Here is a 24795-nt window from a genome sequence, read left to right as displayed (position 1 = left end):
AATTCTTTCTTTTTGCTTTTTGTCATTGTATTCTCTCCTGCTTTCTTTGTTTCTTTGTTTATTTCTTTCTTTAGTTCTTTCTTGATTCTATTCTACTATTTGTCCCTTTTCCTTGACATCAGTACCTCTTGATTTCACATCTCACTCTGAAACAGGAGCCATCTTTGAGTCAGGTTTGACCAGTCAGGAGTTTATGCTGGTGGTTGGGGGACACACCGCTGTACACCGTTATGTTCCCCCGCCATTTGTCCCCTATACTTTGACTGACTCAAACAGTGGGGAGATGAAAACAAGAATATGGGACGGGCCATTAAAACAAATGGGCCGTCCCACCTGTAGTGTTTATGAGGACAGTTTCACCTTCTTTCTTTCTTTTGTTTTCTCAATTTCCCGTTAGTGGCCTTCTTGTACTTTCTTTTTCACCCCCCACCACCACCACCATCACCATCACTACCCCCGCCTTTTTTACATCTCACGCCCACCACTGTTGCTGACTCATTGACACACACACAGTTCACTTTTACCAATGGTGGAAGAGGAAATGGAGTAGCAGGGGGGTGGTGGACAGACAATAGGCTGAGAGAAATGTGAGAGAGCTACTTGAAGCTGACAGTTGTGATGTGGGTGTTAGTCCATTCAGCAACATTAAAAATGAATAGTCTGGGATTGTAGAAAGTCACACCAGTTTGGCACAGTAAATGTGTGCAGCCGGAGTCTCGACTCCAAAGCCTTTGGACTTGTTGTTTGTCGTTTTGTGACATTTGTTCAAAATGCTTTAAGTCTTAAGTTTCAGCCTCCTGAATTGAAAAATCATTTGTACAGTGTTTGTCCAGATGACTTCATAGAAAGTGATCCCAGACCAGGTTTGTAATTGTGAGCAGCGGTGCACAGTTTACATGATTTACAGGGAATTAGGTCATTAAAATTCAATTAGTCTAATTAGTTTGTTCCATGAAGAATAAGAGGCACCACTCTGCTCGACATAGAAATTCACAGTCAAATGTCAACTGAAATGTCAGTGAAACTATTGTAATGGTGAACGAGCAGTGATCGAACAACAGTTTTATTGGTGCCAGGAGCGGACAGCTTTTGCTCATCCAGCTCAGCTTTTAGCTTTTAGTGCAGTGAGCTCCATCAATTAAATCAAGCCTGATAAAGCCTGTTAAATGGTACCCTGTTTACTCATAGGATGGAGTTGATACAGCATAGTCCCATTATTTTTCTTCAGTGGGTGTACAATTATCATGTTATTCAGCAAATTGCTTGATTGGATGACGGCTGCTGATGTCATGTTTTGCAGTCCCAACAATGGGTGGCTAAGAGGCTGATATATCACTCACAGTGAAAAAGGTCATATGCCACAGCGCTCTGGAGTTTGTTCTCTTAATGCAAACATACAAACCCTGGACTCTTGGAAACATACAAGAATAATGTGTTTTGGATGTCAACTTTTAAGACCATTTCGCATCCTGAGCGCCAACATCCTTTTTTTTACTATTTCAACTACATTTGTGCCTCTCTGCTCCTTCTCTTGTGATTTTGTGGGTTTTTAGGTACTCATAGAATTAGTGTGAAATGTAATCAAATATAATCGAATATAATCTAGTTACTTTTACCCTTGTATCGCTGCGGAAAAACAATGCACATTGATGCAAATATAATTGTAAAATGTGTGGAAAACACTTTGCAAATAAAGATTTAGTCTTTAGCAGCTCATCGGATGACATTTCCAGTGTTTTAGTCTTTAAATAAAATCTGCATAAAACTTAAACTTGAACATAAAAATCCCCCTTCGGTGTATTAAGTGATGGCGACAGCGTATGTGAGGCAGCCAGAGAGAAACTGTGTTCTATCTTAGAGGATAGCAGAAGTTAAAATACTAAATTTACACAAACAAACACATTTATAACAAATTGAATATGTATGCTGCTACATCAAAAGAGTATGTTGGTCATTGAAACTAAAACAGACAAAAGAATGACAAACCAAGGTTTTCCCCAGGCAGTTACTTTACTTAAAAACTTTGCATCTTCACGACTTCTGGACATTATCACTACAATATTCATTTAAAAACTAGACTGTGTGCCATAAAAATAACAATTACTAAATTCTGGTAAAACAAACTTAATAATGAATAGGTTTGAAGTGTAATTTTTTTCATCCTCCCATAGTGAGTCTCTGTCCAGCAGCCAGCTGTAGGGATGGCTATGGATTTAATCTCAGTGTGCAGCTAACTTCACAAGAATCGGAATAGTTTTAATAAGCGTAATAAAAGTCAAACTCAACAGGCAGAAATGTCTCTCGTCTCTGTATGGAAGTTGATTGTCACTAAAACAGCAATAGCCGGTCCATCTTAAGGGTCAGTCCACCTGGTCCGGTTAGGCTAAACCCTGGTCGCTAACTTTGGGGCTAACCCCCTTCACTTGAATCAACAGGTGGCATACAGGACACAGGAACAAAGCTTCTATTTACTGACAAATACTGTAGTCTAAACCACACACACACACACACACACACACACACACACACACACACACACACACACACACACACACACACACACACACACACACACACACACACACACACACACACACACACACACACACACACACACACACACACACACACACACACACAGACGTTCGCTCTGTCTATGTACCAGTGGTTGCTCTGCTGTGCTTCATGCAGGATCTTCATTCTAGCTTAAGTGTTGCCCTTCTACCTGAAACTTCCCATCATTTAAAGAAAAAGTTACTGTCTTATTTACTGAGTGCACATACTGCAAAATAGCACTTTAGGCTTCATATACAGTCCCTCCAGAAAATTGTGTTAATGAGTTCAACAATATCTCAACCAATCTCTGCAATATTTGCTGGTGCTGGAAATGTTGCAAAATTCCCACAATTTCTCTGCAGTAAAAGTTCCCAATGGAAACTCTGCTGAACATATAATGGCAGAAATAAATATTTAAATTGCTTTATCAACAAAAATAACTTATTATTTACAGTCAGTGAGGCTCTTCTACTTCTCCTCATCAAAGCAAACCACATGCCGGTTGAGCGGAAAAAAGAAAAGCCAGAAGTGACGGGGTTGATGGGAAATTAACACATAGTTTGTGTGCATTCAATATGTTCTGAAATAATATTATTTAAAAAGCATTCGGAGAACTTATTTTGCTGAAGATGTTGCCTACACGTACAACATATGTATTTTATAATGCAGTCTGTTTTGTCAAGCGAGGCTACTTTTGTGCCTCAGGAATTTTTTGTACATCTGAGCCTGAAAAAAAGAGAAAATGAAAAAAACATGAAAACCAAAATATTTTCCAGCCATTCCTGTGACGTGCCTATTAGTATACATAAGAAGTGATTATATATAACGCTTTCTTTATTAGGTAGTTAATTAATTCCCACAATTTTACCGCAAAAGAAATCACCAAAAAGTTTGTGAAGTCCTCGAGGGAATGTTTTTTTTTTTTACTTTATTTGCTCCCTCAAACTATGAAAACATAAAGTCATGTATAATTTAGTGAACAAGCAAAGTTGAGCACAACATATGAGGTTCTCATTTAAGCATACTCCTCTGCCTTAGTTTCATGATAACCACCTGTTTGCAGTTGAGACTCCATCATCAAGAGTGTGAATCTTTCTGCTTTCTGCAGCTTGGAGGACCTGCAAAGCTCCAACAGATGTTTTCCTTTTGTTTTCACACTGGCTGATAAACTCTCAGCCGTGTCGGAGTTAATCGCTCACATCATGAGTGGCAACATAAAATTAGGACTGGCTCATTCTGTTGAGTCATTACGTTCTTTCATTCTTTAAAACCTTTTACTAGTTATTTAGTTGTCAGACATGCTAGTGTGATCGACTCCAGTGCACTAAAGATGACTTATTGTTTGATTAAAACTTCATATTTAGAAGTCTCCAACAACTTCCAGCAAACTTCTCCTGTGTGATGGTGAGAAGATGATCTGGCTTCATTCTGCCTGCATCCAAAGCCTATAGTTAAGATGTTAATGGCTTGTTGGATTATTGAGCGTATCCAGAAATATTCCTGTATATGTTTTGAGTTGAAAATCTTTGTTTTCAGTTTTGAGAGCAGACAAACACTCGTTGTGTGTCTGCTTCTGCATCTCTTTCTGTATGCTACAGTACAAGTTAACTGCCTTTCTCAACCCAACGGTGACTGCTGTCCTCTCCGTCCACCTTGTAACCCTTGCAGTACTCCTCCTTTGTTCACACACACACACACACACACACACACACACACACACACACACACACACACACACACACACACACACACACACACACACACACACACACAGACACACGCTCACTTTCCTCGCCCCCTCCCTTCTGAATGTCACCCATCCAGGCCAGTCCCACCCCCCCTCCACCCTCGCTTCCATGGAGACCAGCAAAAAGTGGGACTTTAATTAGCTACGATAATTAGTCTCACAGTCACACAGACCCCAAACTGTGCAGCATCACACCTTGTCGCCCCCTGTCACAATCCATCAAAGTTTCTCTTCACTGGTGTCTGATTGGATCGAGGCCATTATGAGTACAGTTTGAATGTAAATTACACCTAGAGCTGCATCAAGACATCTTCCCTAGGCAGCAAAAACAGAGTCCCTGAAACACATTATTGTTCATTTATTTACTTGTTTTTTACTGTCATACATATTCAGCAAATAGAGAAAACACCAGCTTTATATACTTCTGTCTAACAGTTAAAAGTAAGTCTGATATTCACACTCCTTTAGATACGAGCCTGCTTCCCCTTGAACTACACTGATGATCAACCACCAATTTACTGATACTCTCCGTGAAGCCTCGAACACGCTGAGATCAAAAGAAATGCTCCCAGTCTCATTTTTAGACTGGACTTGTTGATACCCGAGGGAAACGTTAGTCCCGATTTCTAGTTTAGTGTTGGATTTCACGTCTTCATACCACTACAACCACATTAGATGGATTTACTGTATGTGCTCAGTCTGTATTGTTCTTGTGGATTAATATAAAAAATATTGTTCAGCAGATTTAGGTTCTGCTTGACTACACTCATGCATTGCTATGGAGAGTTTCAGAATCAGATTCATTTGCCACATACATGGATTCTGTCCTGGTCTTTTGGTTCATGTCAGTCAAAAAGTAGAAGGTCAAAGAAAAACAGAAGTTCATTTTTTTTGGTTACCATGGTGAAGTATTTTGCGAGATTATCCTGTTAGTACTCATATTTTCACCCTCACATTTATTTCGCACTGAAAACATGGCAGTAAACTGAATTTTGTTCCTGCTCTGATTCTGTTTTGCAAGTATTTTTACACCACATACTAGCTTGGGCTTGTTTTATTTTAATACATGTAATGCATTATTTTAATGTCCTCTAGTATGAAAAGCATATACAGGCATATGGGGCAGAGACGGTCACCTCTCTTGACATACAGGCCGACTCTGTATTTAATTTTCCTCCCAGTATCACTTTAGTTTCCTCCGGAGGACAGTGGGACACTGTAGCTCAAAGTGCTGAGCAAGTCACTTTTTTTGGCCTGTGTGAAGACGGCTGCACTTTTTTCCCTCTTTGCTGCACCAGGAGTTCATAAACAGACGAGTCCCTCATAATGACACAATGGTTTTGGACAGTGTGATATTAGAAACATGCACAAATGGATAAACAGAAGAGTGGGATGGAGATACCTTCCTATTTCTAAATGCCATGCACACTGGGTCACCGTCAGGTCGAGCCATGTGTTCATTCATGCGTTCAGTAAAGTTCAAAGTCACTTTGTCTTTATTTCAAATAGCAGAAGTCAGCCAAAACAGCAGGACCAGGAAGTGTGAAGTGTCCAATAAGAAAAGGGAAAATGCCCCCCCCCCCCAAAAAAAAGATAGATATACCGCACGTTGTTTTACCGTGTTTCAAATGAATTGGTGCAGTTAAAGATAACAGTTGTTGCAGATGATGGACGGCATCATTTCATCATGTGTTTACTGCATTCAGTCAACTGTCTGAGCAGTGATGTGAGCCTGACTGTTCACACATGGGTTCTTTAGGGTGAACACGCTTTATTTTTGCTCACCCTTTTGCTTGCCTGCTTTCTTGTCCACCGTACTACGGCTGGTCTCAGACTACAGAATGGACATGTAGGTCCTCGAATTATATCAGAGTCAAGTGGTTTCTTTAGTGCCTGGGGTGCCTTGAGATATTAGCCGAGGGTGCCACAAGATTTATTATATCATTCTTCATTTATTATCCATCCATCCATCCATTATCTATACCCGCTTTATCCTGAACGGGGTCACGGGGGGGCTGGAGCCTATCCCAGCTCACATTGGGCGAAGGCAGGTTTTCACCCTGGACAGGTCGCCAGTCTATCACAGGGTCATTTATTGTATGTTTAAAAAAAAAAATACTGACATGTACATTAACCATGTTCTGTGTTCAAATTTCAACCCTATCAAGACAGAAAATAGCGACTGCCAGAATAAGATTTGACACATTAAACAGAGTTCAAAGAAATGCTGATACATCTCAGCCCTCAGCAGTCTGAGACGAATGAATCTGAGACGACTAACCTAAATTAAAAGGACAATTGCTTATCAAACAGGTTTTGGCTGCTTGTGGAAGATGGATATCCATCATTATTCGTGGTAGTGTAAGTTTTCAATTTCATATGTCTGTCTATCATCCGTGGTATATTTGATTAAAGTTAGCTCAGGGTCAGAAAGTAAACTATGTTGCACCTGTCAGTGATGATGGTCACAAGTGTGCTCAGTTTGAAATTTAAAGCACAAAGTACACTTGTGCTCCGATTTGGAGGCACTTTTAAATGATAATTTACCTCCTTCAGTTTCTTGTTCTGATATAAAGTTAATGGTAGAAGTAGGATCATGTACGTTCTGTTACGGATTAAGTTTGAGATCAGGAAATGAGTGCAGCTAGGAAGAAATCTCATAAGACTGCTTATGATGCCTTTTGGTGTCGAAGAGTGTCACATCATAAGCTAAGCATGTGCATGTTTGTGTGTGCGCGCACACACACACACACACACACACACACACACACACACACACACACACACACACACACACACACACACACACACACACACACACACACACACACACACACAAAGTGTATCTCTGTGATTCACGCTCTCATTCCTCCCACTCACTAGACACTGAGTGGGTGTGGATCCTGCGGGCTGCCTGTCTCCTTGCGCCTGCTATTAGTCACATATTCTGAACATTACACTCTCCGGTTGCACTGAGCCTACATACACACACATTTAAATGCACACACACACACACACACACTGGAGTTAGGTAGGTTCATGCATCTCTTTGCAGTGCACACACAGTGATGTGTTTTCCTTTTAGTGATGGAAAAATAGCCTGGCATCAGCCCACCAGTCTTCTATGATTCAGTGTCATCCGATACACAAGTGTTCCCTTTCTTTCATGTTTTATTATCTTTTTTTCTTCCTCTGCAACACGTTTTTATCTTTCACAATCAGTCACCTTCTTTCCTTTGGTTACCTCCTCTCCTCTCCTCTCCTCTCCTCTCCTCTCCTCTCCTCTCCTCTCCTCTCCTCTCCTCTCCTCTCCTCTCCTCTCCTCTCCTCTCCTCTCCTCTCCTCTCCTCTCCTCTCCTCTCCTCTCCTCTCCTCTCCTCTCCTCTCCGTCAGTATTGTTGTGATTTTTGTCAGGTTGTTCTGCTGTGGCACCTCTTGTCTCTCATCATGTTTAAAAAAGCAAAACGAACCGTTTTTGTCTCCTCCACCTGCATTCATCCACCCCTCCCTCCCCTTCCTTCATCTCTGTCTGCATCAATCACCCTTTGATCGTCCTCCTCCTGTCTCTTCTCCTCCACCTGCTATCTGACCTCTCCTCCTCCTCCTCTCCTCCTCCTGTAACATCTCTATCACTTGGCCCTGGCCTCCTCTAAACTAAGCTGTCCTTCTCTCATCTTTAATTTGGTCTTATTGGCCCTCTCTGTCACTCTGTTCATCTGGCATCCTCTGTGTTCTCCTTTACCCCCCCACGACCCTCCCCTCCATTTCTCCACTTTCATCCCTCTCTGTACATCCCCATGTGCCATCCACCTCTCCTTCCCCTCCCCTCCACCCCCCACTGTCCGTCCTCTCTCTGTTTTGTCTTCACAGTCACTGTATCCATCAGATTCTAGAAAGTGTCCATCACATTCACCAACATGACATTGTGCACAGGGACCTGAAGGTTAGTATATGTAGAGGAGCCTCTGCATCCCTCACCCTCCTAACCTCCCCCTTCCCCACAACCTTTGCTTGCTCCCTTTCCTTCCTCCGCTCCTTTCCTCCTTCCTTCCTTCCTTCCTCTTCGATCTCGTCTGTTTGTGTCGTTCCTGTCAGTTGCTGGTCTGATGTCCGCCTGTCCGACTTGTCTCTTGGTATGCTCTTACGTTTCCGTTTTGCTCTCTTGTTGTATTGTATTTTATTTTTTAATGGGAGGACCCTGGCCTGCCTCCCCCCCACACCTGCCCGCTCCATTGGCCCTCCCACCCGCTCTCTTTTCAACCATTTTAAAACCACGTAACAAAACGCTCCTGTTGCACTGACTGACAGCAGTTCAATACATTAATGATCTTGTACAAACGCACACACCGTCACCTGCAGTGAGTACACAGCTTTCTGCACATATAATAAATAACCAGTTACACATGCCCTTACAACCATTCATTTCTCCCACCAGGCCACTTAATTCAAATCCACAGCTATATTTACTGTGTTCTTCATTGATTTTTTTTCCTCCCTCCTCTATTCGCTCTGTTTTTGAGTCATTTATTTTTCTGATTGAACTTACTTATTGATCTCTGCATTTTCAAGACAGCCTCATTCAACATCAAGCATATCCTTATAGAGGTGTTCAGAGACCTCAATCTAGAAAGCATACACAACTAAAGAATTTTAGTGCGTTTAAAACAAAAGTTTGTAATGCTTTTGATCGTCTTATGAGTTGACAGTTCATCTATATATCTTCAGCTCTGAACAGACAAACTGGCACTGTCATCGATAACCTTCAGGACAGTTTACAGGGTACTGCTGTAGTTTAACTGAATGTTAATACCGTAACAACATGGCCCTCCTTTCCTTAAAACATCCTTAAGCCAGAGATATCAGAAAATAAACCCACTTAAGCGCACCAAGTTTATACACGCTTTCACCCTGTTATAAAGTCTTACAAGTGATTTCATAAAACCCAACAAGTAATCAATGACTAGTAGTTTTTTTTTTTATGGCAAAAGGAAGCATACATTCATGGTTTATTGTTGTCGAAAAACTGCTTACTACTAAAAATAATAATCATAATAAAGATACTGATTAAGCCAACATTTTGATGGACTGCAAGCTTTGCTTTTTGACACCAGTTCTTCATAAGTATATTGTAGCAGTGAAATCAATCACTGCTACACTATAGAAATCAATGTACGGCAGTGTGATCTGTAGTATTTAGAGAACAAGCTAAACACCTATTCTGTTGTCACATGCTGTCATTGTAATCTATCCAATTTCTCTTTGAGGAACACTGCTAAGTGAGCTAACTTGTTAGTTTGCAACAGAACTATGAGCTTATAGCAGATTACATATGTACACAAATGCATTGCGTATACACAAAGCCATATTACAATTAAACAGAAAGTTCAGCTGTGTATCTTTCTGCACTGTTTACTGACTCCCATGGAAATAATGTGAAAAGAATCGAGGCCGTTGCCAGAGATATCTGCTATAGTTTTAGATTTATATTCTGATTCACACTCAAGACTTGAGCTTTCAGTAACAGGAGATGGAGAACAAAATGGCTCTCATGATGTAACATATGTTGGGTGTGATATTCACGGCATGACCACGTTGAACTGATAACTACCTCAGGATTGTTTGAGATGATCTCATTCTAGTGGACTACATACACAACGACTTTCATACCTGCCCACAGGAACACATTTATGTGGGACTGAGGGTGTAAGAGAACACGCACATTTCATATAGAAGTTGTTTTACCTTTCAAAGCACATTTACAGCCACAGGCTTGTGTCGTCTTTTAGTAGTCGCTTAGCAAACACACGCAGACACTAGATGTGACCTGTGTAGTATTTATTCATTGGGAGACCTTTAGAAAGAAGAGACAGGATTCTGATTTACAGCCCTGAACTTTACAGTCCTGCAGGTCCATTTTTCTCTCTCACTCACTCTGTCTCTCCTTCTCTTTTGTTTCTCTCATACTATAATATTCAGCAGACTGGCCAGACTTGTGCTTAATTTCAATCCACTGCTCTAAGTCAGCCTTCGAGGACCTGCATGTGTTAACAATATAACTGCCCGCCATTTACAGCTCAGTTTTACTTGTTGGGCTGCTAGTTTACTGGTTTTTCTTTGTTTGATCAAGGGAAGTTATTAAAATGAGATTTAGGGCTCCATTTTAACGATTTAAGCACACGGCCTGAAGCACATGACACATTTAGTGCGCATCCCAATCTACTTTTGTTAGTTTAATGGCAGATAATCAGAGTGCAAAGGAAGGTACATGGCTCAAAGGGTTTGGAACTTTGTGCCCTAATTAATTAATGGTGTGTTTTGGGTGTAATAAAAATATCATCTCTCATTCTCTTTTTAAAAGCCAGGTGTTGGCAAATTGCTATTTTAACAGTGAATTTGTCAAGTTGTAGCCAAAGAAAGAACTGTAGATGAAACAGATCTGCTGGTTTGCAGTTTTAATCTCTCGTATATGTGGGTGTGCTGCTGCATGTCTTTGTGTTTGCAACAAGCAGAGTGTAAGCACGCTGTGCAACCGGCTGGCCTTAAAGTAACAGCAGAACACTGCACCATTGACTTAAGACCAGGTTTCTGTTGGTCAATTGTGCATTCACTTTCCGCTGCCTCAAGATAGCCGGGCACCACTTGTGGAGCTAACCATACAAATACATCTGCTATTTGAACAGCGTGGGTTCTGGAAAGGAAAATGAAAACTGCAGCGATCTGAAACTAAAGTAAAGACACTTGCATTGCGCTTGGTGGCTCTTTACACAAGGTGTAAGATAGAGCCCTTAGTTTTTTTTTACATACCTTTCTAAGTGCAGTATGTATGTGATGTGCTGTGTAAAACATTTGAGATCACATAAAACATCAGATAACAGATGCCAGGATTTTGAATAAGGCAGACTTCAAGGCTGCACACGGGAAATAATTCAGTGTTGCTGTGGTCTTTAAATCAATCTGTGAATTATAGCACACAGTGTCAAGGTAACAGAAGCATCACACAAACATCAAGTGCATGTTGATGGTTGTAGCTTCCCTGCAGTTAAATTATTTTAACGCAACCATAGCACTTCCAATATTTTAAAATAAATGCTCTCTATTAGCTATTTTAAAGCTTTTACTACTTTTCCCACAAAGCAAATGTAAGTTCATCTGTCACCGTGTTAATTGTAATAGAGCAAAAACTCCAGGATGTGTGATACAGGACTGGAGGCTCAAACCCAAACCTGGGACAAAGTGGTGCCAAAAGCAATGCAAAAGAGCATTCACATTATTTACATAGCAAATGTACTTGTTCCGTGTGAGCGCCCACGGGTGGTTTAGTCTTAAAATGACGTGTGGTCAGGAGCGTTGTTGGCGCATTGCTTTGCTGAGGTCGATAAAAGTGATTGTGTGATTGACCAACAAAAATCTGGCCTGAAGTCAATGGCGCAGTGTTTTACTGATTTTTAAGGGCGCGTTTTTAAGACAGTAACATAGGGGTTACACAACGTGCATACACTCTGCTTAAAACACGCACATGCACATACAGCAGTGTACAAACATGCAAAGAATCAAAGATAAAAAGATTACAACGTGAAACATTATTATTGTGTACATCAATCTGCTCCATTTGAAAGTTTCCTGTGGAGAGAAGTGTTCGTTCCCACTATTTGGCAAATCCATTATAATAGTAATCTGCTAAGGTGCAGATGCATCGAGCTTGAAATGGGAGATTTCATGTTACACCCAAAACACACCTATTAAATAATGATGAGACTAAGTCCAACCCTCATGCGCCTTACTTTGCACTCAGATTGTTCGCTGTTAAACTAGCAAAAGTGGAATTGGACACGTCTTAAATGGATCCGTGCCAACTGCTTTCGACATTGCACTTTGATTATTAAAATAGAGCCTCTTGGTGTTAAACCAAAGCCTCATAACTTCTTGATGCATACACTCACACACTGATGCTCCTTTATTCGTTTTCAACTTATATTTCAACAATTACAACCTGCTGTTCAGTCATTTTAATGACCTGTCAATTACACAAAGGTATCCAGACATCCAGGACATATTCAGACCTTTTCCTGTCTGTGACAAAACAATTCTATTCAGAAACACAATTGGTTGAAACAGGAAATAGATGTGAAATAAATGAAGGGAGAACAGATGAAAGTATTAATAATTAATTTCTTCTGACAAATTCACAATTTAAGGCTTCCTCTAACCGTAGGGTCTTTTGATTTTTTTTCAAAACATTGCTTGCAGCCAATGTGTTGCAATTTCACTGTTTACCTTTCAGTTGCCATATTTTCTATAACAGGCCACATCCTTTTCCACTTCACACTGTGATGTGTCACTAAACACAATATTATGTGTCAACAAGCATTTATTTTCTGCATTTTACAGAATAGTTTTGTACAATTCAGCAAACAGTTTTAATGAAAATATGCTTAACTGTCTTTTCCAAAAGTGTCATTGGTCACAAACAAAAGAGCATCTTTTCTCATAATTCCAAAGTGTCCATTAAGTTTCATTCAGACTGAAAACAGGCCTCAATTAAAACATATAAAGGGGTGCTTGGTGGGACCTGGCACATGTGAGACAAATACAATCCAGGACATCGAGTATGAGTCATAAATGCATGAGTTTGAAGGCTCATCAGACACCAACACACTGAACAGTCACTCACCGGCTGTGAGGAAGGATTTTACAGCTTTCACTATCAGTGTAGATCATTTTATCTTATATCGCAATAACTGTCAGTTAAAACCCAGAAATGAAAGGTTTTTGTCAGAAAGTAATCTAACTTCTTGCACATATTTAATTAGCAACCAGAGTGCTTTACTGAGAGCCACTGCAGTGCCACATATAAGGTTAACTATAAAGTTAACAAGCCAAATAACCCACGATCCTTTAACGCAGCACTGTTGGGCCTCATTTATTTTGTATGATGGAACGATGTTATAAGCCCTTTCTCTTTGATCCCCGATGGACTGTCCAAACTCTGACATTGATAATGACATTGGGCGGTGCAGTGGTTAGCACTGTCACCTCACAGCAAAAAAGGTTCCAGGTTCGAATCCGGTCCTGGGCCTTTCTGTGCGGAGTTTGCATGTTCTCCCTGTGCTTGCGTGGGTTCTCTCCGGGTTCTCCGGCTTCCTCCCATCATCCAAAAACATGCACCTCAGGTCAGGTTACCTGGCGCCGCGCTAGTGGCAGCCTGCTGCAGCATCTCCCCCCTGAGAGCCCCCCTGCTGTAGTGAAGAAATTTCCCCTCGGGGATTAATAAAGTGTAAAAAAAAAAAAAAAAAAAATCAAAAATAATTGACACTGAGTCTATTGTAGATATTATATTTCTTGACATCATGTCATATACTGTAGTTGACATAGTAAACCATGCATCTTTGATATCCACTCAAAGTTCTGTAAAAGAAAGTTGTCAGTGCACAGGAGGCACATATTCCCGGTCCCATCAGAGTGTGTGTCCTTGTGTGTCCGTGTGTGTGTGTCTATTTAACTGCATTATTTCACATCTCCCACAGCTACACCCCGGCACCGTACACAGCCGTACACACAACTTGCTGTCTGTCTCATCAGAGGCTCACTATCTATATGTATTTCATACAGTGTGTATGCTCAGATATATAGAATCTAGGCTCTTGCATACACTCTCACCTCGATCACTCATCAGCGTCCCTTGCACAGTTTTCCGTTTTCGGAGTTTTATTTTTAGTGTCCGGTGCCTCACTGACATCAGAATGACAACTCTTCAGCAGACGTGGCATTGATCCCAGACACATCTTCCAAATGTTATTAATTGCACAATGACTCCTTCCCTTACCTCCTTCATCAACACTTTCTGTGCCCCACCTCCCCCATAGCCAGTCGTGTTCTTACACCTCTCTTTCATCACCCAGGGACTGTTGGTTAAAACATGGAGGGAGGTGGGGTCTCTACAATACACCTTCAGTGTGTTTTTTAGAGTCTAATTATACACTCATTCAATCATAATATACTTTAACTGTTGTTTAGTTGCCGATTAAATTGACTCAAAGGAGTCTTCTGTTGCAGAGCACCTACAGGCCACTTCACATATGAAGGTCACTGATGACTTCTGCTGTGCAGGAAGTGTGCGATTGCACCCACAGTCGTCTATTTGAAACTTTGGTTGAAACTTTGGTTGAAACCTTGGTCACCTTTTTAGTGAGAATAATAATTAAAAAAAAAAAAAGTTTTACAGTAGGCCTTACGTTTAGGCTGCTGACATTTAAAAGTCCATTTAAGTAAACTCTGATCGGATCTATAACCCTGCATGTGTGCAGCTGTGGGTCGACCGAAGCCAATAAAAGTTTGATGGCTGCCAACAGAAGAGCCCTTTCAACCCCTCTTCTACCCCCTCATGCCTTCCACCCCCTCCCCCTCCCACCCCCACTCCCATGGCCTGTGCACGGGATTGTAGTGCTGCTAAGACTAACATGCGCCCCCCCCCCCCCCCCCCTTGGTGTTTGCATGCAGTCATTGCATCCAGCAGATCCTGGAGGCGGTGCTTCACTGCCATCAAATGGGTGTGGTGCACCGAGACCTGAAGGTGAGTGGTGAGGATCACCTCACTGTCCCTTGAGAGTTGTATATTTATGTAAGGGGGATGTGTGGGTGTGTTATTTGTGTATTCTCTGTATAGCTGATTAGTTTCCCAGAAACTGTGTTGTTTTTGTGCGTGTCACTTTATATGCATCAGGAATTATGGTGGAGTTTCAACCATTGCATTCCCTTTGACTTTTGATATAAATGCAATTTTGTATATTAAAAACATGATATAATTCAGGCCTGCACAATAGTTGATCATGCCGTTAGAAAGCCCTCAGCTCCTGTCCTCAGTCAGCGCTATAAGCTTTGAGGCGATTACCATGAGGCTGTCACATACCACCTCCGACCTTTCTGGGCTTCAGCCTCCACTTCGCTGCAGTCACCCTCTTGTTGTGTAAACAGCACTTCCCAAGTGTATGGAGATTTCAAACGTGCAGCGCATGCAGGCCACGCCAGCTGACCGATGCCTCCTCTCTGTAACATTTATGGAACAGGACTTTATCACTGCACAGCTTGCCCTATTCTTTCAATAGATCTGTCTGAGGTCACCCAGGAGACTACTTAATCTGATCTCGGCATCATTTACTAGACAGAGGGAGATGTTAACTATTGATTATCAAATACCCTGCGTGGTTTAAATTGCCTCTGTAGATCAGCTTAATGACTCGAAGGTGACAGCTAATTTTCTGTAAAGGGCCATTAATTAACCGGTGATGTTGTGAGATGTGTCTATGTTGGCTGATAGTGCCGTCCTTTTAAGAGTTGAAAAACCCACAGCTGTTACTTATTTAAAAGTGGTGGATGCATTCCTATGCGTTCGATACGTATTTCATAATGTTAACGGTGCTCTCAGTGCTCTCGATGACTTTTGTTTACCTCAACTCTTAACAAAGCGGCCTCTAAAATATGAGCTGTGTGTGAATCAGCGTCTGAACAGATAGAAATCTGGCTTCGCTGCCGTGTCTTGTACGTGGTCGTATGTTTGTACATGCATGCATGTATGTCGCATCTTGTTTTGCATGGTGCACTTTGTCAAGTAGGCCTCGATGCAAATGTCAGTCCCAGCATTCCAGCAAAGGCGTGTTGTGTTGATCAGAACTGTTGTGACCATTTCTTTATTTAGCTGACACGCCTATCTGGTTTCACACCCAAGCACCGGAGAGCGTTTCATGCAATAGGTCATAGTGTGATGACTGAGGACAGCCTGAGTGACAAGACCCCTCAAATTAGGAATTGGGATATGGCCAATGAGATGACAGCACAGTGAACCGTTTCATATGTGCCAAAAGAACAAGCTCAATGTACAGATTGTGTAGCAGATGCTCTGTAGGGATTTGTCATCTCAGAAATGAAGTGCTTTTCAAATTTTGTGTATCTGAGTGGCAATCTCTCTTACAAGTAATGGATGTAATTAAACTTCCACTTCAGAGAGGTAGTTGATATAACAGTTAACGTAACACAACACTTTAATTAGGGTTGTGTATCAACCTTTAACACCTCATTCATATTAAAAAGAGTAAAAATGTGACTATAACACAGTCTCGTTTACTTACTCTTTGATCAGATAGTCCTTTTTAAATGATGTGTTTTTCATCTGAACATGTTAAAGAAATAATTGTATGTCTAACTGGGAATAGTGTCAGACATTTTTACCAACATTATCTTGAATTTAATGTAGACACTTACTGATTAATTTCTTCAAGCACCATCTATGTCAAGGTAGATTGAATCGGGACCAGTTTCTCTTTCCACACTGCAGCAATCTGCTTAAAACGGAGAGCCTTCTTAAGGGAGGTCTACATCTCTGCCACTTTCTCTGAAGTCAGGAATGCCACATCACTTCCTAACCCCCTGCAGACAAAGAAAGAAAAGGAAAGCGAGAAAGCTGGGAATTATTCCATTTGAAACACCCACTCATTACCCTGCTCTCAAATACAGCTTTTTCTATCAATCTGTGCATCGTTCCTCTCTGCCCTCCTCAGCCAAACCAGTTGCTAGTCATCAGTGTGCTCAGCTGTGTGTACACGTCTAAGTGTGTGTGTGTGTGTGTGTGCGGAAATGCTGGAAAAGGAAGGTGTGCTTTTGTCAAACAGTGATGGCGATTGCTGCTGTTATGTCTGAACGTGTGGCTAGGTTGTGTTGCAATGCATTTTTGTACCTTTTTGATGGAAGCGGATGCTTGATCATAAATTCCGCCTACATTCGTTTTCACGGATTATCGTACTGCTGCAGTGTTGGCAAGTTCTAATATCCCCCGTTTACAAAAGAGTAAAGCCTAACCAAGTGGTAGAGCTGGGAGAATGTGATGACACGCGGCAGGCACAGAGCCTCGGGATTACTGGTTCGCTCAGTCGGTCGCTCTCTCCTGCTCATTTTTACTTATGGGCTCAAAGGCTGTAAAAGCACACTTTTAAGTATCTGTGCTTTAAAGACAGTATTTCTTTGCCTCTAAAAAAATTTGCAGAGGGCAGAAAAAAAAGAGAGGAAGGTAAGGGATGCAAAGACATGCTGCTGCAGTGTAAGCGAGGCAGTGACAGAAATGCAGCTTTAATATAGTGTCCTCATTCTCTCCATGTTGAAAGTTTGGACGTGCGCTACTGTTCACTGTTGTGCATTTCAGGAAACAACTACAATATTGAATTGGAAGGGCAGGAAGACTTATATGAGTGGCCTTGACAGATTTACTATAGTCCAGTATTTTCCACCACTTTATTTGTCATTGAAGATTGCCAGTTCCTTTTACAGATACGTGAGATCGAGAGAGATGTAGCGAGAGAAAGTGACAATGAGCAGGGGCCGGTGGGGATAGCAGCCCATTATTAGAGCCCTCCTCTGACAGAGAATAATGAGGCTGGCTGCATTATCTGGGCCACAGCGATGGAGCCTATAGACCAGCGCTCACCACATGAGGCTCGTACAAAAAAGCACTGCAGACTGAATGCTGAAATGTGGACTAACTTTTGTACGGCTTTTATGTGTCCGCACATGGTATTCAAATAACATCTACGTCTGTATGTACGTGTTGTGTGTCCTGAATACACTTAATTAGATTGTCCTATATGAATCTCGTTTGCATGTATAGCTGTCTACCTCTTGCTGCTGTTTCCCCACTAGGAAAGTTTCTATGTTGTCCTTCATTCATTTCAAAATGTTTGCTGACCTTCTCTTCTTCTCTCCTCCTCTTCAGCCAGAGAACCTGCTCCTGGCTAGCAAGTGTAAGAACGCTGCAGTGAAGCTGGCCGACTTTGGCCTGGCCATTGAGGTGCAGGGAGATCAGCAGGCCTGGTTTGGTAGGTACAGCAGATGCAGGAGTTAATTCCACACAGTGTTTCACGGTCAATACAGTGATACAGTAAGGATGGCTAAGATCAGAACTGGAATTGTGAAACCGTTGTCTTGGGAGGGTGGACAGCCCCGCCAACGGGACCCTGACCCTAACTGGTGCTGCTGCTGCTCTACTGGCTTGCATGATGACACAACAGCCGCATCCTATTTCAGCAACAAAGTCCACTTCTTTGTCATTGAAAGATCCTTTTTTGTTTTTGCACTTACTAAATAGTGAACCAAGACTGATTTAGATTTGTCATGCATTTACACCCTTTATCCCTTTGCCTCTTGGGATCATCAGTTTTTGAATCAGGGATCATAAAGATCTTGAGTACTTCTCAAGGAAAGAACAGTGAGTGGAGTGAACCTGTCAGTCTCCAGATTAGTGCTGTTGGGACACGTTCCCACATCTCACCTCGATGGTTACTACACACACAAGTACCGGTGGAGTCTGTGACACTCCTCAAGCAAGAGATTTGCCGGCTCTTCACAATCAGCTGACTTTAAACCCTCCAGATTTCAGCCCACTGTTTGACCAGGAGGTCATATCCTACTGCAGCTTATCTTGCTTTTTACACAAGCTGATCCGCAGATCACGGCTACACATTCTGTTGTCCTGAGCGTGTCAATCAATTGTGTGTGGGTTTTTACTGCAGGATTTGCTGGCACACCGGGGTACCTGTCCCCTGAGGTATTGAGGAAGGAGGCATATGGCAAACCTGTGGACATCTGGGCCTGCGGTGAGTTGTACAAAGAAACACACACTCATTCTCACACATAACACACATAAGGTATTTCCTAGATGATAACACACCAAAAACCAGAAACTCACTCAAGCACATTTACTAACACATTCAGCATTTTCTGTGTTTGTGTGTGTGTGTGTGTCCGTCCATATGTGCTTGTGTGTGTGTCTCAGGGGTGATCCTCTACATCCTGCTGGTGGGTTACCCTCCTTTCTGGGACGAGGACCAGCACAAGCTGTACCAGCAGATCAAGGCTGGCGCTTATGATGTGAGTCTCCTCGTCTCTCCTGCTCCATCACTTCTCCTCTCCTGCTGTAAATGCCCTCCCTCTCCTCCCACTGCCCTCATTCCTTTTTGGCAGAGGTTACGTAACTCAGTCAGGTCATGCATATTTCAGGGGGTCCAAGAGAGGGAGCCTCACCTTAGATCACATTGAACTCCATGCCAGAGAGAGAGAGAGAGAGAGAGAGAGAGAGAGAGAGAGAGAGAGAGAGAGAGAGATGGAGAGAGAGAGATGGAGAGAGAGAGAGAGAGAGAGAGAGAGAGAGAGAGAGAGAGAGAGAGAGAGAGAGACACAGAGAGAGAGAGCCTGACTGTCTCTCTGCCAGTGATTCTGGGCTCATAGGAAACAGACCTTAATGTTTATGCCGAAACACAACAGGACCTGATGGGTCGAGTATTTCGTAACAAATTGCTGCAGGCTGTGGTCTGACTGGCCTTTTCATATTGTTAAACAACACACCCACAGGGAGCCATAGCAGCTAAAATGTTGAAGGCATTTTAATAACATCCTTGGTTCATATCCGACCGTGTTGTTTCATCTCCCCGTTTCTCTTAGAGGTGACATTCAAGGAGAAGAAAGTCAACAAAAAAAACTAACTGAAATAATAATTATGACGAAAAGCCAAAGCAGAGCTTTGATCTTGAAAATCTAAATCTCATGACAACATTGTGGAAAGCTGTAAGATCCTCAATAACGCAGCACAAGAAGACGTTGCATAGCCTAAATGCACAAAGTACATTTTTCGTTGATGTTGATGCTTGATATCTACTGTAATAAGTGGATTTTAGTCCTGTGAATTTTGAAGGCCAATATGAACACAGATGTCCAGAATCTTAAAAGTTTCGACAGTTGAATTGCTTCTTTCATGTGAAGTCACTGTTTGAAGACAGACTGTAATAGATAAATTGAAGCCTCCTGGTTTATTGCATTTAACTTGCAGACTAAAGACTCGTGACACTGTCAGTGAACATGAAGACATTTGGTTTTGTTTGTGTCTGCAGTTCCCTTCCCCAGAGTGGGACACAGTCACTCCAGAGGCCAAAAACCTGATCAACCAGATGCTGACGATCAACCCAGCCAAGAGAATCACTGCTCAGGAGGCCCTCAAGCACCCATGGGTCTGCGTAAGTGTCCCTTCCTTTCTGAAACACAAGCAGAGGAGATTATTTTTCACATCATTTTTACACTGTTGTACGCATAGAAAAAACTAAACTCAAGTGGGTGCATCACAGCAAACATGAAATCCTAAATTAACAGATTTTTGTTCTTGTCTTTTCTGTCTATTCGTCCCTAAACCTGTATTTGCCCTGCTCTCCTCTTCCTCCTCTTTCTTTTCTTCCTCTTCCCAGCAACGATCCACAGTGGCTTCTATGATGCACAGACAGGAGACCGTGGAGTGTCTGAAGAAATTCAATGCCAGGAGGAAACTCAAGGTCTGTTTGCACGCTCACTCTCTCCCACATCTTGCTCTTCTGCTCTAATAATCTTTTGATGAACTAATGAAACAGTCCCTTCTACTGCTCTCCTCACCTTCACTCTTGAATGTCTTTGCCACAACATTCCTTGCTTGTTTTTTTAACATTTGTGATTTAAGATTTACGTCACTGTGGTATACAGTACAGTAATCAGCTACTGAAGTATATGTTAATTTAAAGGATAAGAGATTCTACTATGTGAGAAGATAGTAAAAACTTCCATCCAAAGTCATCCCGTATGCACACTTTACCATTTGCACTGATTTATTGCTGACATTTTGTGTGGATGTAACAGCTTAGCCACTGCAGCATGACATTGTTACCCTGCTGCTTTTGGCCACTCTTGGCATGGCTCAAATACCAGCACATGGGAAGCTGGAAACAGAAACGCAGGTGGCTGCAGGCAAATGTTGCACCATTCGACTAACATGCCATCAGCATCAACCAATTGTGTCTGGCTTTTCACATTTAAAAACAAACGGGCACCGGCGAGGTCAGGTCAGACATTCAGCTGCATGGTAAAGAACAAAAGCAAAAAAACTGAGAAAGGAAAAATTAATCATATCAAACAACACCGATAACTCACATACAGTGTATCAATAATTTAGTAAATGTATGTAACACGTTCTACAGTATGTTATTTTATTGGCAGAATTGATAGAAAACAATGTTAGAAAATCAACCTGTTGTTCAGGAATGTACCTGCTGTAAAGTTTATTCTGTGTAAGTTGTACAACGGTTTATTTTGGGTTTGGCTCTTTGGTTCTGTTGTAGATACAAAAGGCTCATAAAAGGTCTTTGCTCATAGTTTGCACTTAAACCATTAGGGAGTAAAAATTTCAGATATCATAGTATTATTTAATATTCTTTAAATATACTGACACTTGTATGTTGTGTAAAACCAACAGTGCACTGAAAACAGTAACCACTAAATTCATTGGGAATGTAATAATCATAAATATGTATTTAAAAAAAAATAGAACAAGAAATAGAACAATTTCTAATTTATCCTAATCATCTTTGTCTGCATTATTTTCTGTAAAAAAGAAAAGTTTTCAAATCATATACATATATGTCGATACTGATCGGCCAACATCAGGTGAAATCTCAGTTTGCACTGCACATCGTCTGTCAGTCAACATCATTGGTTGTCTTCTTTCAATGAAACAATAAAAGTGTATTTTCTCTTGATGACGACTGGACCATCAGTCAGTGGCAGACTGCCCATATGGATGTTGTCACTGCTTTAAATGGCTACAGTTGTTTTTTGTTTCCTTCTCAGGGGGCAATTCTTACTACCATGCTGGTTTCTCGAAATTTCTCTGGTAAGTGTTTGTTTGACTGAATCCTCCTTTGCTGTATTTCTGCCATCCATATCTGTCAACCAGCATCAGTCTCTATTCAGTTTATGTGAACATGCTAGATATGGGATTTTATTGTCTGCATGCCTACTCTAACACTTGAGTAGAGAGGGGGGCTAAAATGCTTGTTGAAAATGAGGACGTCTGTTTGGAACATGCCACCATGTTGGAGGACTCACCGTGGCTCTGAAGTGGTACTTCACCTAAAACCTGACTTATCCGATGGAGCTGCCGTGACTCTCTGATCCGTGCCACTACAAACCTCTAAAGATCACGGAAGATGAAAATTTTGCACTCAGAAGCTGAAGGAGAATCACTTTAAAGCCAGATAGAAATTCAGCATTTATTTATTTATTTTCTGGGGGAAAAAAATAGACACAAAGAGACTTTTGATGTTCTTTTCCAAAATGGTGGCACGTGCCTTGTAAACACAGATAAGAGTAAACATGCAGTGACAGACCCGTTTGTCTCCGTTGACCAAAGAGTTTAATTTTAGTATAAAGTTTACAGAGCATGCTTTCAAACGCAAAATCCCATTTTCATTTCATCTCAGTGCAACTTCAGTGTTTCCCTTATCTTGTCTTATGTGTTTAGTTTTTGTTACCATGGTAATGAGACTCAGACCCATGTAATACAGGGCAGCAACCATGTGAAGAAAGGACTGTACTTTGCAAAACAGCTGATGAACAAATTGAATCAACATTTCTGTGATTCTTTAACATTTTTACAGAATTTCAAAACCCTGCTCAGTCTGGCGAGATAACATTTTGAAATTGTGACCCCTGTTTGGCCCTAAACATCCATGCTCTCCCTTTAATCAAAACAAACAGTTCTTTGTACCTTTACTTCCAGAACAGCGAGAGGTTTCTTCTCTGCTCTTATCTGATGTGGCGCCGTCTAAACTGACCACAGCTGATTATTTCCTCACTGTAGGAACATTTGGTTCAACTCTCACAACCATTCAAACCTGAAGTACAAGTATTCTCAAAACAATGTCGCCGTTGAAGGCTGTGTCTTCTTCACCGAGCTGAACTGCCAAATTAAATGTGGGGAAACACTGAGTTTGATCCGCAAGCTGTGAATTTGTTCATGTCTGTGTACTCGTCTCTGTATTTGTTTACGTCTGTAATAGATGACTTTCTTGAACATTTAAACGTATGCTGTAATCTAAGCAAGACAGTGTAAAAGTTAGGATTTCTGTACCCACCCACCTCCCTCAACAACTTACAAATTAATTTCATTAGTTGGGAATCATACCTCTTTATTTTAGCTCTCTAATTTATTATGTAGACAGCGAGATCCAAAACTCAACAAAATGAACTCAGCAGATTCACGTACAGAAGTTTTTTTTTAGCACCGTTGTGTCAGTGAAATGAGAGCTCATCGAGAATGATGAATGGTTTTTTTTATTTGCTGTGTCACGAGGAGTCCGAATTTTTAAGTCCGTCCTGTAACGGTCATACGAGTGACTGACGTTTAACTTTGAGTGTGATACATTTTCAAAGAGTAATATTATCGGAAGAATTCAAAGCAGCTTCTTAATAATTGTAAAAAAAAAAAAAATGTAAGGATATTATAACCTCTGAGTCTGTGTTCATCTACAATATATGTGTTACTTTGTATATATAGATGTATGCCTGTGTGTGTATATATCTATATCTGTGTGTGTGTGTGTGTGTGTGTGTGTGTGTGTGTGTGTGTGTGTGTGTGTGTGTGTGTGTGTGTGTGTGTGTGTGTGTGTGTGTGTGTGTGTGTGTGTGTGTGTGTGTGTGTGTGCGCAAGCATGTTGCTTTCGTGAACATGACTCACAGCAGCCATTCGGTCACTATAAGCTTTGCAATGGGAAATGGTCTAAACGTTCACTAAACCACTGCTCAGCTCCTTAACCCGCGTGTGACACACACACACACACACACACACACACACACACACACACACACACACACACACACACACACACACACACACACACACACACACACACACACACACAGACCCAGGTGTGTGTGGCCTGGCTGTGTCACCACTCTCAAACACCCTTTTCTCGCTCTTCTTCCTCTTGTTAGGAAGCAGTACTCCATAATAAGTGTGAGGTCATCGGATGAATGAGTCAGAGAGAGAGTGAGAACTCAATAAGTAAAAAATAGAAGACGGGCCTTCAGTGGAAGAAAGCTGCGGCGCATTACATCAACGCCAAAGGCTTTATGCAACGGGTTACTATACTCTCAACATAAATTGTGTTATGAATCATGTATTCCACAGATTAGTGTATCAGTGATCCTGTGCTCACACAGAGGCGGTTCTATTTCTCGCCACATGTTCATGTAATGTCTTGTTGTAGTCATACTGTAGAAAGTTTGAAGGATGAGATGCAGGTTTGAAGGATGCACCACTACTGATTTCTACAGCGCAGAGTCGTGTATCCACTGATTACACTGTATTTAAGTGCCTGCTCTAAACTGACTGTTGAGCAGCACGAATCTAACACTTACTAACGTGCTAAATTCTGCAACATCCCGACCATCATCATCATCATCATCATCATCATCATCATCCTAACACGGAAGCTTTTTCAGGTGCACATAGAGACAAATGGAAAAGCACTAAAGAGTCTCAGGTGAAAATGAAGGTTTGTGTCTCTCCCTGACATTTTTCTCCGATGTCAGAGTTTGTGACAGGATTTGTGCCACATAATGTCATTGGCCTGTATATATATATATATATATATATA

General features: G+C 41.4%; 1 protein-coding gene across 17 annotated transcripts in view; it reads left to right on the top strand.

The window, feature by feature from the left end:
• Positions 1-24795, top strand: part of camk2b1 (calcium/calmodulin-dependent protein kinase (CaM kinase) II beta 1) — a 76758-nt gene that overhangs the window by 18187 nt on the left and 33776 nt on the right. For 11 of the 17 annotated variants that reach the window (XM_069687797.1, XM_069687804.1, XM_069687798.1 and 8 more), the window contains exons 6-12: positions 14801-14873; positions 18060-18162; positions 18856-18939; positions 19119-19213; positions 20230-20352; positions 20578-20661; positions 21986-22028. In XM_069687797.1, the coding sequence (XP_069543898.1) occupies positions 14801-14873; positions 18060-18162; positions 18856-18939; positions 19119-19213; positions 20230-20352; positions 20578-20661; positions 21986-22028 (605 nt within the window). Of the gene's footprint in view, positions 1-8173; positions 8247-14800; positions 14874-18059; positions 18163-18855; positions 18940-19118; positions 19214-20229; positions 20353-20577; positions 20662-21985; positions 22029-24795 lie in introns of all 17 variants that reach the window. The other 6 variants (XM_069687795.1, XM_069687788.1, XM_069687801.1 and 3 more) reach the window with 1 other exon arrangement.

Source organism: Brachyistius frenatus, unplaced genomic scaffold (genome assembly GCF_029030835.1).
Source record: "Brachyistius frenatus isolate BFR_SWC_R1_liver_20210118 unplaced genomic scaffold, ASM2903083v1 Contig_491, whole genome shotgun sequence".
In the NCBI taxonomy this organism is placed as follows: domain Eukaryota; kingdom Metazoa; phylum Chordata; class Actinopteri; family Embiotocidae; genus Brachyistius; species Brachyistius frenatus.
This window is presented reverse-complemented; position numbering and strand designations above follow the sequence as displayed.